Raw genomic sequence first — 13,856 nt, forward strand, 5'->3', positions numbered from 1 at the left:
TTGTGATCCCCCCTCGCGTGGCTCCGGGGAAGGGACGAAAGCCGACAAAAACAAGCGGTGTTTCTGCACAAGCAAGGGCGCATTGATAGAGTTGGAGGGGTGGGGAGGAACAAGCGGCACATGTATCAATCACAAGGCGCCGCCTCCGGCGCGACTGGCGGCAATGGCCCCACAGTGGGCACCGTCGCGGCCTCCACTCGCTTCCCCAAGACTATGACGTTCGAAGTGAACCCAGATGAAATTTTCTTTCATGACTTTGAACCCCACAAGACGTACGAGGCATCGCTACATCTAAAGAACGTCACAAAGGAGGCGCAGTACATTCGCGTCGCACGGCCGGCAAGCCGATTTCTGGTGTTGAAACTGCCGCGGCACGGCGTCACGACGATGAAGGTTGCCTCTGGCCTCTCCATCACGTACAAGGTGCTCTTCACGCCTGAGGAGAACCGCGACTACGCGTGCGACCTCGTCGTGACGACCGACCACGAAGAGTTCACTGTTCCCGTGCGCGCCGTCGCGGGCCGTGGCCGTCTCACGCTGCCGGGTTCCTTCACGGTTTCGCCGTGTCCGGTGAAGGGCAGCGCCGAAACTGCGCTTTTCCTTCGCAACACCGGCCGAATGGAGTGCCAATGGCGTGCGGAGGCACCGGCGCCGTTCGCCATCACACCGTCCTCTGGCATTGTGCCGCCGGATGGAGGCGTCCTCCCCGTCAGCGTTGTCTTCTCCCCGCCGACGCTGCAGCAGTACGACTCCACTATTGTCTTCCGCCTTGGCCCGGAGGAGGACATGGTGCAAGAGTTACCCCTCACAGGGAGCGCCGTGGAGGTGGCGGTGGTGCTGGAGCAGAGCACATTGGAGTTTCCTAGCACATTCGTCACGCTGGAGAATCAGGCAGTGGTGCGTGTGCGGAACGACAGTGACTATACGGTGCACTTCACGTGGAAGTCGGACCGTACAGAGGCGGAGGAGGCGCAGGCGACAGAACACAATCTGTTGCAGCAGTCCGAGTTGGTCACATACACAGTGATGTCGAAATCACAGAATGATGCAACCCAAAAACGACTTGCAAGGGAACGACTAGATATTCTCGCAAAGGCAGGACGCGTGTTTGATGATGACGTATTCACGCTCGAGCCAGTTAGTGGTGTGATTTACGCGAAGGGAAGTAAAGAGTTTGTTGTCACCTTTAATCCACAACTCACCATGGATTACCTCGCCACTGCCTACCTCGACATCAGCGGCAGGCGGCAGCGACTCCCGTTACAAGTAAAAGGCACAGGTCTCGGTCCACAGTGCGAATTGGAGTACAGCCGTCTAGACATTGGTGACATCTTCGTAGGTGCACTGCACGAGTACGAGGTGGCCATTATGAACAAGGGCTGCATTGAGGCACGCTACACGGTGCTGCCTCAGGATACGCTTATGGGGCAAAAGTTTACGTTCTCCCCATCGGAGGGTGTCCTGGCGCCTGGCACACACGAGACGCTTGTTATTCGCCTTCAGTCCGACCTCGTCGGCCTCATATCCGAGACATTTCGCATTCATCTTCACGGCTCTCTCGCAGATCGCACACTCCGCTTCCGCGGTCGTGTCACTGGGCCCTCACTTCAGTTCGATGTTGAGAACCTTGACTTTGGTAATGTCTCATACAACTTCCTCCACTCCCGCACAACGACGATGCTGAATACCGGTCAGGTCCCTATTCACTTCCATCTGCGCATCCCCGAATCCACCCCGCTCCACACGGCGATCACGGTTGTCCCGTCCGACGGCGTCATTGCACCTAATGGGCGGCAAGAAATACGCGTCGATTTCACCTCTAGCACGGTGGGTGACTGCGAGACGGTGCTGTTAGTCGACGTGGACGGTGTTGGCAAAGCGGTGGAGTCGCTCCCCATAAGGGCCGCGTGCCTTGTGCCAGCACTTCAATTATCTATGGAGCAGCTGCATTACGGTACCTGCTTCGTTGGTCACGAGTACACCATGAACCTGGAAGTCGTCAACAAGACTGCACTCCTTGGCAGGTATGAGGTTACCATGCTTAATGAAGATGGCGGGTGTGCGGTGAATGCAAGTGTTGTTATTGGGTCGGCAGGTGAATCACAAGGTGCTGAAGAGATTAGTCCGCGTAGTCGATCCCAAGTTCCGGTCAAACTAACACCTTTGGTTGTTGGTGGACTGCGTATGACGCTGTACGTGCGTGTGTTGGGCTCGGACGAGCCGCCACTGCCTGTCCTTGTGACTGCGACAGCGCGTGGGCCGACCGTGACAGTGGATTCCAAGGCGATTGCGTTCGGCACGCTGACGTTGCTGGAACACGCAGAGCGAGACCTCTTGTTATCCAACACGAGTCCTATCCCCGCCTTCTTCACCGTACGCCTCCCACACCGCGAAACGCGGGAGGGTAACTCAGTCTTTCATCTCGAGCAGACAGAGGGTGAAATACCGCCATACGGCAGTTTTGTGGTGAAAGTGTCGGCGTGTCTGGACGACTCGCGACCCTTCACGGACAAGATCCAAGTAAAGGTTCGGTACGCAGAGGATGATGCGCAGGTCATTGCAGTCTCTGCAACCGGGAAGGGCTACGCACTTGTCCCCATCGAGCCTATTGACAAGATTGACTTTGGCGATGCCTTCACCGAGACACAAGTGGAGAAGCCGTTGGTGCTCACCAACAAGGGCCGGCGCGACATTGATGTGCTGTGGACAAACCTGCGCGGCACTCGTGTGAAGCCTGGCGGCCCACCCATTGTGTTTCACATCCACCCCGAGAATGCCGTTATCAGTGCTGGTGAATCCTTCACGTTTAAGGTGCAGGGGTTGGTGAAATTTGCGGGTAACTTCACTGAGGAGTTCGTGCTGAAGGACAAGAGGGTCTTTAGACCTATTCTTACTTCCAGTATAACAGGAAACTTTGTCCCCCCGTTGATCGCCTACAGCACAAAGAAGATCGGTTTCGACTACATCTACGGTGCCGAGGGAGAGGCAGGCCAGACGGTTATGACAAAGACATTTACGATGAAGAACATCACGACACGGCCGCTACGGGCGGTACTGAAGCGTTTGGAGGTGCCGTCAGGGAGTCCCTCTCCGTTTCATTTGGTAGAGCCAACGTCCTTTGGTCTCGCGAGCGGTGAAACACGCATTATAGGTGTCACCTGCAATACCGCCTATCGCCACGACAACATTGCCCACTCAGTAAAGGGCCGGGTTCTAGTCGCCTTCGAAAACCATCCATTTACTGAGTACGTGAGCCTTTCAGCCGACATTGCATTTCCGACCATCCGCATTGAACCCGAAGGAGAGCAGGTGAACTTTGGATCTATTCTTGTGGACACGGAGGGGCGTTCGGAGCTCACCCTGACGAACCTCTCATCTTCCGTTGCAGCAAACTTCTTGTGGAGTATCGAGTGCCATGACGAGGCCGCAGAGGGGCAGTCTGAGGTAAAGCAGAAACAATTCGACTTTGTCCCCTTTCGTGGCACCATCCCACCTGGTGGACAGCGCGTCGTTGAGGCTGTTTTCTACGGTACGCGTGGACGACACGAGGCCACCGCGACGTGTATGCTGGAGGGCGGGCCAAAATACAAAGTGGGCCTCGTGGGCTGGAGCGACGCCGCGGTGCGTTTCGACTGCACCAGCCTCGACTTTGGTGTTATGCATCACAGGGCAGTGGCGAAGAAGACCATCACCATCTCAAGCCTCTCGCGCGTTGCCGTTCCCTTCACAGTAGACCTTGCCTCGCTGCGGCAACCAGGGTCTTTGACAGTAAAGCCGCTGAGCGGGATTGTGACGAACAAAGTCTCACTCACTGTGGCATTCAGGCCGTTAATACCAGAGGAGGTTGTAGAGACATTCTTTGTGCAGGTGGGTCACCTCGACCCACAGCCCATCACGGTGTGTGGTCTTGGTCAGACAAGTGCTATGACAGTGGCATTGTGCGACAAGAATGTGACATTGACTCGCGTGGAGGACGCAACGTACCTGCGTTGCCTTGAGGAGCTCGCAGATAGCGACTGGGTCCCGTATCACACAAAGGCTGGCTACACGCCAGATCTGTCGCACGTCGTACCCCTAGCGATAGAGGCTGAGCGGATGGCGTTCTGTCGCAACATTCTAGCTACCTCGTCGACGTCAACACCATCGGCAACTGAAGTACAGCGCGTCGCTGGTGGCGGTACTGAGAAGAAAAAAGAAGAACCACTTGTCCTCTCACGGTATGTGGTTGAATTTGGCCACATGACACGGCAGGAAACCCGCACTGTAAATCTTACGCTCGTGAACACGTCCATGTACTCTGTGTCAGTTCTGCTTGACAAGCGGGCAATTGAACCCTTGCCGCTGCGCATTGAGCCGCTGAAGATTCCCACGATGTCACCCTTCACAGAAACAGAGGTGAGCCTGATACTCGCAGCTGATGACCCGGAAAAAATTGCGACTGGCGAGAACCAATTCGAGTTCTTTCTTGATATTAATAAAGGACCCCGCGTCATTATTGAGGTGCGCTGCTTTGTTGCTACACCAATATTGGTGCCTTTTGAAAACACGGTGGACTTTGGCGACATCCTTCTTGGTCATGTGAAGAAGATACCGCTGCACTTTGTCAACAACGAGGCCGTCCCATGTTCGTGGAAGATGCTGCTGATTGAGTCCAAGCGGAAAGAAGAAGGCGATGCTAATGCCGGTGCCGTCACCCCCACCGCTGTTACTGTTGCTACATCTGCTTCTGCAGGGACATCACTTGGCAATTCCAGACGGCAGTTCAAAGTGAACAAGGACCGAGGAACACTTGCCCCCAACAATTGCATGACCATCCAGCTGAATTTTATGTCAAGATTCAAAGGGCCCGCAAAGGCCAAACTGCGCCTCCGCTACACATCCAATCCGGAGGATTATTACATTGTGATACGAGGCAACGTTGTGGGGGTAGATGTAGAGTTTTCTCCGTCACCACTGGTGTTCCCACCGGTGTTTCCGTGTCAGACGATGAGGAACGCCTTCGTCATCACGAACAACGAGGAGCGGCCATTGGAAGTGTTCAGCATGCAGCTTGATCAGAAGTACCGGGTGGAGCTCAACATTCTGCGGCACACCCTCGCAATGCAGAATACGCCGAGTGGTAAGGAAAGGGAACTCCACCTCCCGATTCGTGAGGCAGGCTACTCGCTCCCGGGGCCACTCCTCGACGCCGCATTTACGGAAATTCAAACAGAGGAGTCGGGGCTTGAGTACAAGGAGCCGGAGGCCGATGATGATAACCTAACAGAGCGGCGGGCTGGAAGTCGGGGATCGTCGCGGCGTCCGCACTCTTCGCAGCCGCGGACCGAAGCACCAGGAGCGACCCCATCGCAGCGTGAGCGGCCAGCAACACGTGCAGCGTCCGCAGCCTCAGGAGTGAATGTAGTGAGGCCACAGCTAGTGGTCGTCACTGGGCCACCTTTTGCAGGAAGGACGACACAAACACGGAAGTTGATGGAGGAGCGGAACCTGACGCAACTCGATCTGGACCTCATGGTACGTGCAGAGGCTGAATTTGATACAGCAGAAGGAGAGAGCATCCGTAACATCCTCTCGGAACGAAGGGAACGCGGCTCAGCGCGTACAACAGAGGAAGCTGTTAACTGCAGTACCCCGGTCCCCGTAGAGAACCTTGTTAACTCAAATGTGGTGAAGATTCTCTACGCACTTGTAACGCGTCATCTCACATCACTTAGTGGGTCGGAGAATGTGATAGTAGATGATATCAAATCGATCCTTACCGATGACCGAGAGGCGGTGTTATTCGCCATTGAGAAGGCAGCAACTACTACAGGAAGGGCACTGCAGATCATCTCACTTTGCGTGAGTGAGGCGACAGTGGGGCTCCGCCGCAACCTTGAAAAACAGCAGAGGTGCAGTCAAGGCGCTGAAGAGGCTATGACAGTGCCGCTCACGGAGGATGAATACGAACAACTCTCCGCTGACGAGCGTGACGCATACAATCACCGTCTGCTACATTATAACACATGCAAGCGGGCCCTAGCGGAAGCCACAAAGGAGGTGGCACGCTTCAGTGAAGAGCGGAAGAGTGCGGAGCAGCTATCGGTGCAGGCTATGATCGATGCTTCCATTGCCGCAAAAGAAGAGCAGGAGGCCCTCTTGCGAAGCACCACGAAGGGCAAAAAGCATGCGCCGGAGCCGCGTCCCAAGCCGGTGTGGAACAACCTCTCCGAGCTCGATCAGTATAAGGAACTCTATATGTTGCTGCGCCGCATGAATGGCACAATGCACACCGCTGTTGACGCTGAGGGAAGTGACGAGGCGGTGACCAAGGCAATTTTGGAGCAGGCATTCCCGCTCTCAGACACAGAAATGGAGTTGAGGCCGGCCACACCAGTCTCCAATGAGAAAACAGAGGAGGTGCAACGACGTGTGGATTATTCGCCCGAGGCAAGAGGATTCGGTTTGTGGGAGTTGATTGATGACAGCCGTGTGCGGCGCACAGTCGAGTCATTGGAGGAATTCCGTTTTTTCTCCGTTGTGCAACGTGATGCAGTTGTGAAGAAGTCACCGAAGGGGGCGGCGCAGCAGTTGGTGTCGGTGGTAGAGGAAACAACGAGGTGGATAGTCCCGCCCAAGTCGTCGGTGTGCGTCACCGTTGTGTTCTCCAGCGAGAAGCTGGGGAAACACGCAACTTCCTTTTTCTTTGGTATCACAGGCACGAGTCAAGAAATCGTGCTGCCTGCCGTTGCGCGCATCGCGTACCCGGAGATATGCCGTGATGAGAAGAGTGTTTTTGCCGTGACGAAGCCACGTGCAATTGCCGGAAAGCAGATGAGTCGCGTCTTTCTTACTTCGAAGCGGACGTACGAATTCGGCCCTCTTATCGTCGCTGGTGGGGGAATGGCAACACCGCTACCGTCCGTCCGTAAGCTCAACAAGCGGGCGAGTGACGTTGGAATGATTTTCAAGAGGAACAGTTCCCTCGCTCTCCGGGAGAGTGGAGCACAGGAGACCATGACCTTCACAAACAGTGGCATATTCCCTGCGGAGGTTACGGTTTCCTTTGGGAAGGAGAAGGAAAACACCTTCACTGTGACACCGAGTAAGTTCACATTACCAGTAGGGGAAAAGACGACGGTGGTACTGCGTGCCGTGCCGGAAACAATTGGTGAAATCTCATCACGGCTCGTCGTAACAGTGCGTGACAACCCAACACCCTGGTACGTTAATGTCTCCTGTATTGGTACGCGACCAGCCGTAACGCTTGATGGGAAGAAGGAGTCAGTGGCGCAGTATGGACGATGCTTGCTTACTCGTCAGGTTGAGAAAGCAATCATTATTGCTAATGTCAGTTTGATGCCTGTGCGCTGGCGTATCTTGGGTGTTGAAAAATTGCCAAAGGAGTTTGAGCTGAACTCCCCTGGTGGTCTTCTAGACGTGAACGCTGTCTTCCCGCTTGAGGTGGCCTTCAAGCCGACACGAACAGGCGTGCACAACATACCGCTTAAGGTGGAAGTGACAGACTCAGACGACGTGCCGTTTGAGTCTCTCCCATTGGTTATCAAGGCTGAGGCACATGATACAGTCCTGGAATGGACTCGGGAAGTTGATTTCAAGCTTATGCATGTGGGTGATACAAAGAAGGATACAGTGCGCATTCTCAACAAGGGCCCGTACGAGGTTGGCTATATACTTCGGATTCCTAAGTGTTTGCAAGGCCTTATTACACTCTCACCAAGTGAGGGACTGTTACGCGGGCTCGTCGGCTATAAAGATGCATCATTAGTGAACGTGGATGTGACAATCCGCTTCGAGAAGGAAGGTGAAATTCCTTCAGCACTTGGTGTGATTGAGGCCTCATTCTTTGATCCCATCGGAAATGAACTATTGTTTCCAGTGCAAAGCATCCCTGTGAATGGGGAAGCGTGGTACAATCGTTTCACTATCAAGCCGTCCTGTATTGATTTTGGATCCTGTTTCACCGATCAGAAGAAGCAGTGCTCCTTCGAGCTGCGCAACACTGGTCGCTTCCCGCTCAACTTCCGTCTGTTTAACTACAAAAATGGCCCCGCATTGCCCACGGCAGATGAGGATGAAACCACAGTCAAGAAGCACCGAAAGTCAGCCAAGGCAGAACCAGCGTTTCAACTTGGTGCCTTCACAGTGTCACCGAGTAGTGGAACCGTCCCGGTGGGTGAGGTGTTTGTGTTCCAAGTGGTCACTCTGCAAGGCGACAAGACGAGTCATAAGGAGACACTCGGCATCTACGTTGACCACTGTGAGCCGGATTTGGAAGCGAAGGGGGTGCCGTTTGAACTTGTCGCTTCACCAACAACACCTGGCATAGTGGCGGACCTGACGTCCTCTGTGGATGTGGAAACAGTGTTTGAGGAGCAGCAGGTGGTGACTAGCATGGCACAGTGCAACAGGTCGATGCGCGCCTATGTGAGGGATAGTGGTCTCTTCTCATTTGGGGCGGCTCTTGTTGGCAGCCGGTTGGAGGAGCGATTCCGCATCGCCAATTCCAGTCCACTAACATGTTTAGTGAAGCTGCAGCTGCTACCAAAGTATCCACGCGAAAAGAAGGAGAGAGAGAAGAAGGATAAGGATGCGATACTTGGCGTGGACGGTTTTGAATTGTTGATAGATGGGGAGCCGGAGGGTACAGACACAATGCAACTTCCATCATTCGAGAGCCGATTTGTGACGGTGATTTTTACCCCTCCAACACTGCAATCATTTAATGCTCGTTTTGAAGCTGTTGTTATGGGTGGGACAGATCCTAAAACCAGCGCCCTACGCTTTGATCTTTCAGGCGAGGGTGTCCTGCCAACAGTGGAGTACATCCTTCCGCCACGACTGCAGATTCCATTTGTTGTGAAGCCACCCACACCAACAAAGAGGAACGCCAAGGTGCGTGGACGGGAGGCAAAGAGATCGGTGAGTATGCAGCATGTATTGGAAGATGCTGCAAACGCCGGCGCCGGTGACACGATACAGCTTCCACTCACGCTTCTCGGGGCAGTGTCAACTCGGTCTTTTACAGTGCGGAACACTGGTGATATTACCGCCCACATTCGACTAACGGCACCAGATGAGTTTCCGAAGGATATTTTGGTGTCAAAGTTACGCGAAGAAATCTTACTCCCTGTTGGAGGCGAGGAAACTTTCACACTCTCCTTTACACCGACCGCTGTGGTAAAGCGACGTGTGCGGCTACGTGTTTCTGTGACGGAGAATCCGTACGAGGACCGCGAGCTGTGGGTTGTGGGCGAGAGCTATTTCCAGACCATCAGTTTCGACAACATTGACCCGGGCAGTGAAGATCACCTCTCTCTGGGCCACTGGTACGTGTCGCAGCCGAAGGAGCATGTGGTGACGCTGCGCAACAACAGCCCCCACGCGGTGCGTTTCGCGTGGGACTGTTCCTCTAATGCCCTACGCTGCTCACCGATGATAGGGCATCTGTCAGCTGGTGCATCGAAGCCGATAACGTTGCGGCTCTTTGCAGACTCAGTGTCAAAGGCAACAATTCAGTGCGCACTCCGCGTGGTGTCAATTGAGATGTTGAAGGCGGATGACTGGGACAACACGCAGACGAAGGCCAAATGGGTAGCGATGGCCTCCGCCAGCGATGAGACACAGACTACATCATTAACTTCAGAGACCGACAGCCGGCGGAACCTGCGCAAAGTTGTCGAAGCGATTCCGGAGCCAATATACAACCCCACCAACGACCTCTCAGTGCAGAAGACGCTCTACGTGAGTTATGCATGTGATTTTACATCATACAAGGTCACGTTGCCAATGAACGACGGCGTGGGAGCTTCTGATCCCATCACGTTCCCAGTGACAAAGATCTTCCAGAAGAGATCTACCCCTCTGCGCATCACTAACACGGGACTAAACGTCTTGCCCTTCTCGTTTGAGGTGAATGGCGTGCACAATCGCTCTTCTGGTGACATGGATCTCACCGGTGTCTTCAGTGTGGACCCTGTCGAAGGAGAAATTGCACCCCAGAGGCATCTTGACGTGCGTGTTACATTTGCCCCAAGAACTGTCGAGAGTGTCACGCAGCTACTCGTTGGGACCTTTCTGTACAGTCAAGATCCCAAACTGTACCTGCCAATGCAGGGAAGCGCGGAGTGTCCACTAGTTCACTTCAATGTGCCGCAGTGTGACTATATGTCTAACCGAATCGACGGCGAGGCTGGACCTGATCTGAACCCTGAGACTATTGCTGTCATGTTCAACGCATGCGGCCTACAGAGCAAATCCACTGTTAGCTTTAAGGTCATTAACCCCACCACGTCGACGTATCGGTTCGAATGGATCGGTGATCCCTTGTCACAGCGTCTCTCACCGTTCCGTTGTCTTACGCCATCCGGCTCTATATCAGCGGGAAAGCAGTGTGAGATGACCTTCGATTACACTGCCACTTCTATCGGCCTTCGCGAATCGAAATGGAGTTTCATCATTACGGGTCAGGTGTCCGTGCCATTCTTGCTCGTTGGTAAGGCAGATGAACCAAACGTGTTTCTGCACGTGAGCAGGGTACATTTTGGAGGCGTAACCGTTGGTAACAAGACCGAAAGAATCATCCAGCTGGAGAACCGTGAAGATGTTCCCTTCCCCTTCTCTTTTGACCGTGCCTCATTGGACAGCGAGACCTCCTTTGTCGGGGTGAAGCCGCTAAGCGGCGTGGTTCCAGCCAAGTCTGCAATCCCACTTTCAGTGTGGTTTTGCCCGAAGGAAGAGATCATGGTGAATGTCAAGTTGATTTGCCGAGTGAAACGTCTGAGCGACCCGCTGACGATAAATGTGAAGGGTGAGGGCCTGCGTGTGCATTCCACACTCAGCATTGCGGACGATGACGATGACGAGACTTCCGAACCTGTTGATGTGCCGCTATCGCANCCGCTTTGCTTCAACCTTGGTCGCGTAGAGGTGGATAAAGTTGTGAAGAAGCGGTTTGTGCTCACGAACGACGGGCAGTGCTCGATGGAATACTTAATGATGGTGCCGGAGCACCGCTCTGTTGTGTTGAGTCCACTTTCTGGCACAGTAGCGCCGAAGCAGCGCGCCGTTATCATGCTGGTTTATTCTCCCACAGCGGAGGAAACACTGCGCAACTTCAAGATTCAGTGCAGAATCGAAAAGAACACAATCTATAATATCCGGTTGGGTGCTACGAGTTACGTGCCGAAACTGAATCTGGGCTTTGACAAGTACGACTTTGGTCCGTGTTTTATCACGGAGTTTTCAGCCGGTGCGGTGATGAGCACGACACTGTCTATGATGAACGGTGAAGCCAACGAAAACATGACGTTGGACTGTATCCTTTTCAAGAATGATGTTTTCGAGTTGGATGCCACCTCCTTTGTGCTTACACCTGGTGAAATGCGGAACGTGAAGATCAGTTTCACCCCGCGTGAGGTTGGCGAGTTCACTAGTGAGCTCAAGATTCTCCTCAACAGCTCATACCCCATATTCGTTCCGCTTACAGGTGAAGGTGTCATTCCACGCATTGAGGTACCGATCCGATTCCTAAAGTTGGGCACTGCACGGATTGGCGAGCGCCGCACTGCGGAGCTGCGACTTGATTGCCGCAGCCGCGCTCTCACGCCGGTGTCTCTTGCCAACTGTGTGGATGCTGATTTGCAAGAGAAGGGTGTTTCCATCTCTCCCAATGAGATGTTCTTGTTGCGACCCCGCGAGGTGCGAAACATCACTGTCTCCTTCAAACCTACAGCTCGTATGCCGGAGTTCCAGCGTGAATTACGTATGGTTGTTTGTGGTCGTGAAATGCCGCTAGCAATTGTTTCTGCCTCCTGTGAGGACGCAGAGGTGCACCTCGATGTGCAGAATGTCCTCTTTGATGATGTCGTGGTAGGCGCCACAGCGTCCCGTCGCGTTGTTATTATGAACAGTGGTGACATCTCCCAACGCTTCAAGTGGGATTTGGTGTATGGCACGACTGGTGAAATGAAGGCTATTCCGGCAACTGGAGTGGTGCGCGCCCACGCGGAGCAAACGTGTGAGTTTGTTTACGCACCAAAGAAGGTCGGTGCTACATTCCGGCGCGCTGTGATGGTGGATTTTGACAATGCAGCGCCCATGTCAGTAAACGTGGAGGCGCACTGCGTGGAGCGACCAAAGGCGGATGTGGTGGTGGAGTTCGAATGCAAGGCGAGAAGCTCTCTGACGAAAATGGTACCTATAGAGAATCTCACCGATGTGCCGTTGACAATACGACCTATCATTGATAATCGCCTCTGGACGGCACCGAAGCTGTTTCAGGTCAATCCTAGGACCACTGCGACGCTGCCCGTAACGTACACGCCGACGCTCGTGACAAAGGAGAAGGATTTGGGAAGCATCTTTATTCCGTTCCCCACTGGTGCTGCGCGCACGATTCAGCTAGAGGGTGTCGCGACGTACCCCACAGATGCCACCGCGCTGACGGAGAAAGTGGTCGAAGCCAATACACCGCACTTGGAGACGTTCGAGGTGCACAACACCACAGCGCAGCCGTTGCGCTTCTACGCCAGCGTGAATTGGGAGCCCGAGCCGGAGAAAGGTATGGTGACCGTCAAGACACCAGTAAGTCTAGATGTGCCGGGGAAGCAGACGCGCGAGTGCTCCGTCGCTGTCTGTTCACTGAAGGAGGGCGTCCTGCGCGGCACCGTGCAATTCCGCTGTACAGAGCGCGAGGACCACGCGCAGTCTTTTCCCATTGCGCTGCGTGTTGTGCCGAAAGCAGTGTCTTCCAAGACGGAGCTTGTCGCGACGGTGCGCAATGTCGCCATTCATCGCTTACCCATCACGAACCCGCTAGAGAAAAACGTCAACGTCACGACACGGGTGGAGAACGGCAGTGATGTCATATTTGTTGATTCCTCGCTCACAATTCCACGCAAGACTACCGCGGAGTTGTCGATCCGCTTCTTCCCGCTCGTGCACAAAGAGTACCCTATGGCGATTGTCACCGCTACGAGCGCGGAGCTTGGCACTACGACGTGCAAGCTTAACCTCAGATCGATGCCACCGGCTCCGGAGAAAGTCACGCGCATCTCGTGCCCACTTGGGCAGAGTCTCGTGTTTCCCCTCCAATTTGTGCACTACAGCAAGGCGAACTGCGACTTCACGGTGCGTGTGTTGTCGGACGCGAAGACCACACCCTTCACAAAAGCAGGGAATACCGCGAGTGTGAAGGTGCAGGGCACCATTCGACCAGAGGGACAAGACGTAGCTGTGGAGATTCAGTACGAACCGACAAGTGTGGGCGAGACGCGAGACTCAATCGAAGTATTCTCGCCACAGGCCGGTCTTTACGTATTCCCTATTGTGGCAGTGTGCCTGCCGCCACAGCGCCAGGGACCTTTTGTCCTTCGTGCAGGGCAATCGACGTTGGTTCCGTTCAAGAATGTTTTCCAGGAGCCTATCACGCTCGCCATTTCGACTGACTCGCCCAGCTTTGTGGTTGCGAGACCCACCGAGAGTGTGGCGGCGAAGAAGATGGTCAACATTCAGGTTCTGCTCAAGTTGGACGAAGATGTACAGACGGCGCAGACGGCGAAGCTCACTGCCACTGCCACAGTTCAAGGCGAGACGCTACAGTGGGTGTATTACCTGAAGCGCTGCACCGCGGATGGGCCATCCTTGCTCACATCGCCTGTCAGACGGAGGGATCGATGAGGGTTTTGATTGTGACGGTTCTGGTGGTGGCGATGCATTGAGATTTTGAATTCAGCGACGGGGGGAGAGGAGGAGGGACACACCTCCAGTCATGCATGTAAATAGTAAATGTTCAATATGCTGTTATTCCTACATTCACACAAACACACACACTGGGTGGAGAAGTATATATATAT

General features: G+C 54.2%; 1 protein-coding gene across 1 annotated transcript; it reads left to right on the forward strand.

Moving 5' to 3' along the window:
* Window positions 1-120: 120 nt before the first annotated feature.
* DQ04_00631140 (Hydin) lies at window positions 121-13,680 on the forward strand (the record flags this gene model as incomplete). Its single annotated transcript, XM_009309418.1, has 1 exon — window positions 121-13,680. The coding sequence occupies one exon, from the start codon at window positions 121-123 to the stop codon at window positions 13,678-13,680; it is 13,560 nt and encodes a 4,519-aa protein (XP_009307693.1).
* Between the last annotated feature and the right edge of the window lie 176 nt (window positions 13,681-13,856).

This window comes from Trypanosoma grayi, assembly GCF_000691245.1.
Source record: "Trypanosoma grayi strain ANR4 Tgr_63_V1, whole genome shotgun sequence".
In the NCBI taxonomy this organism is placed as follows: domain Eukaryota; phylum Euglenozoa; class Kinetoplastea; order Trypanosomatida; family Trypanosomatidae; genus Trypanosoma; species Trypanosoma grayi.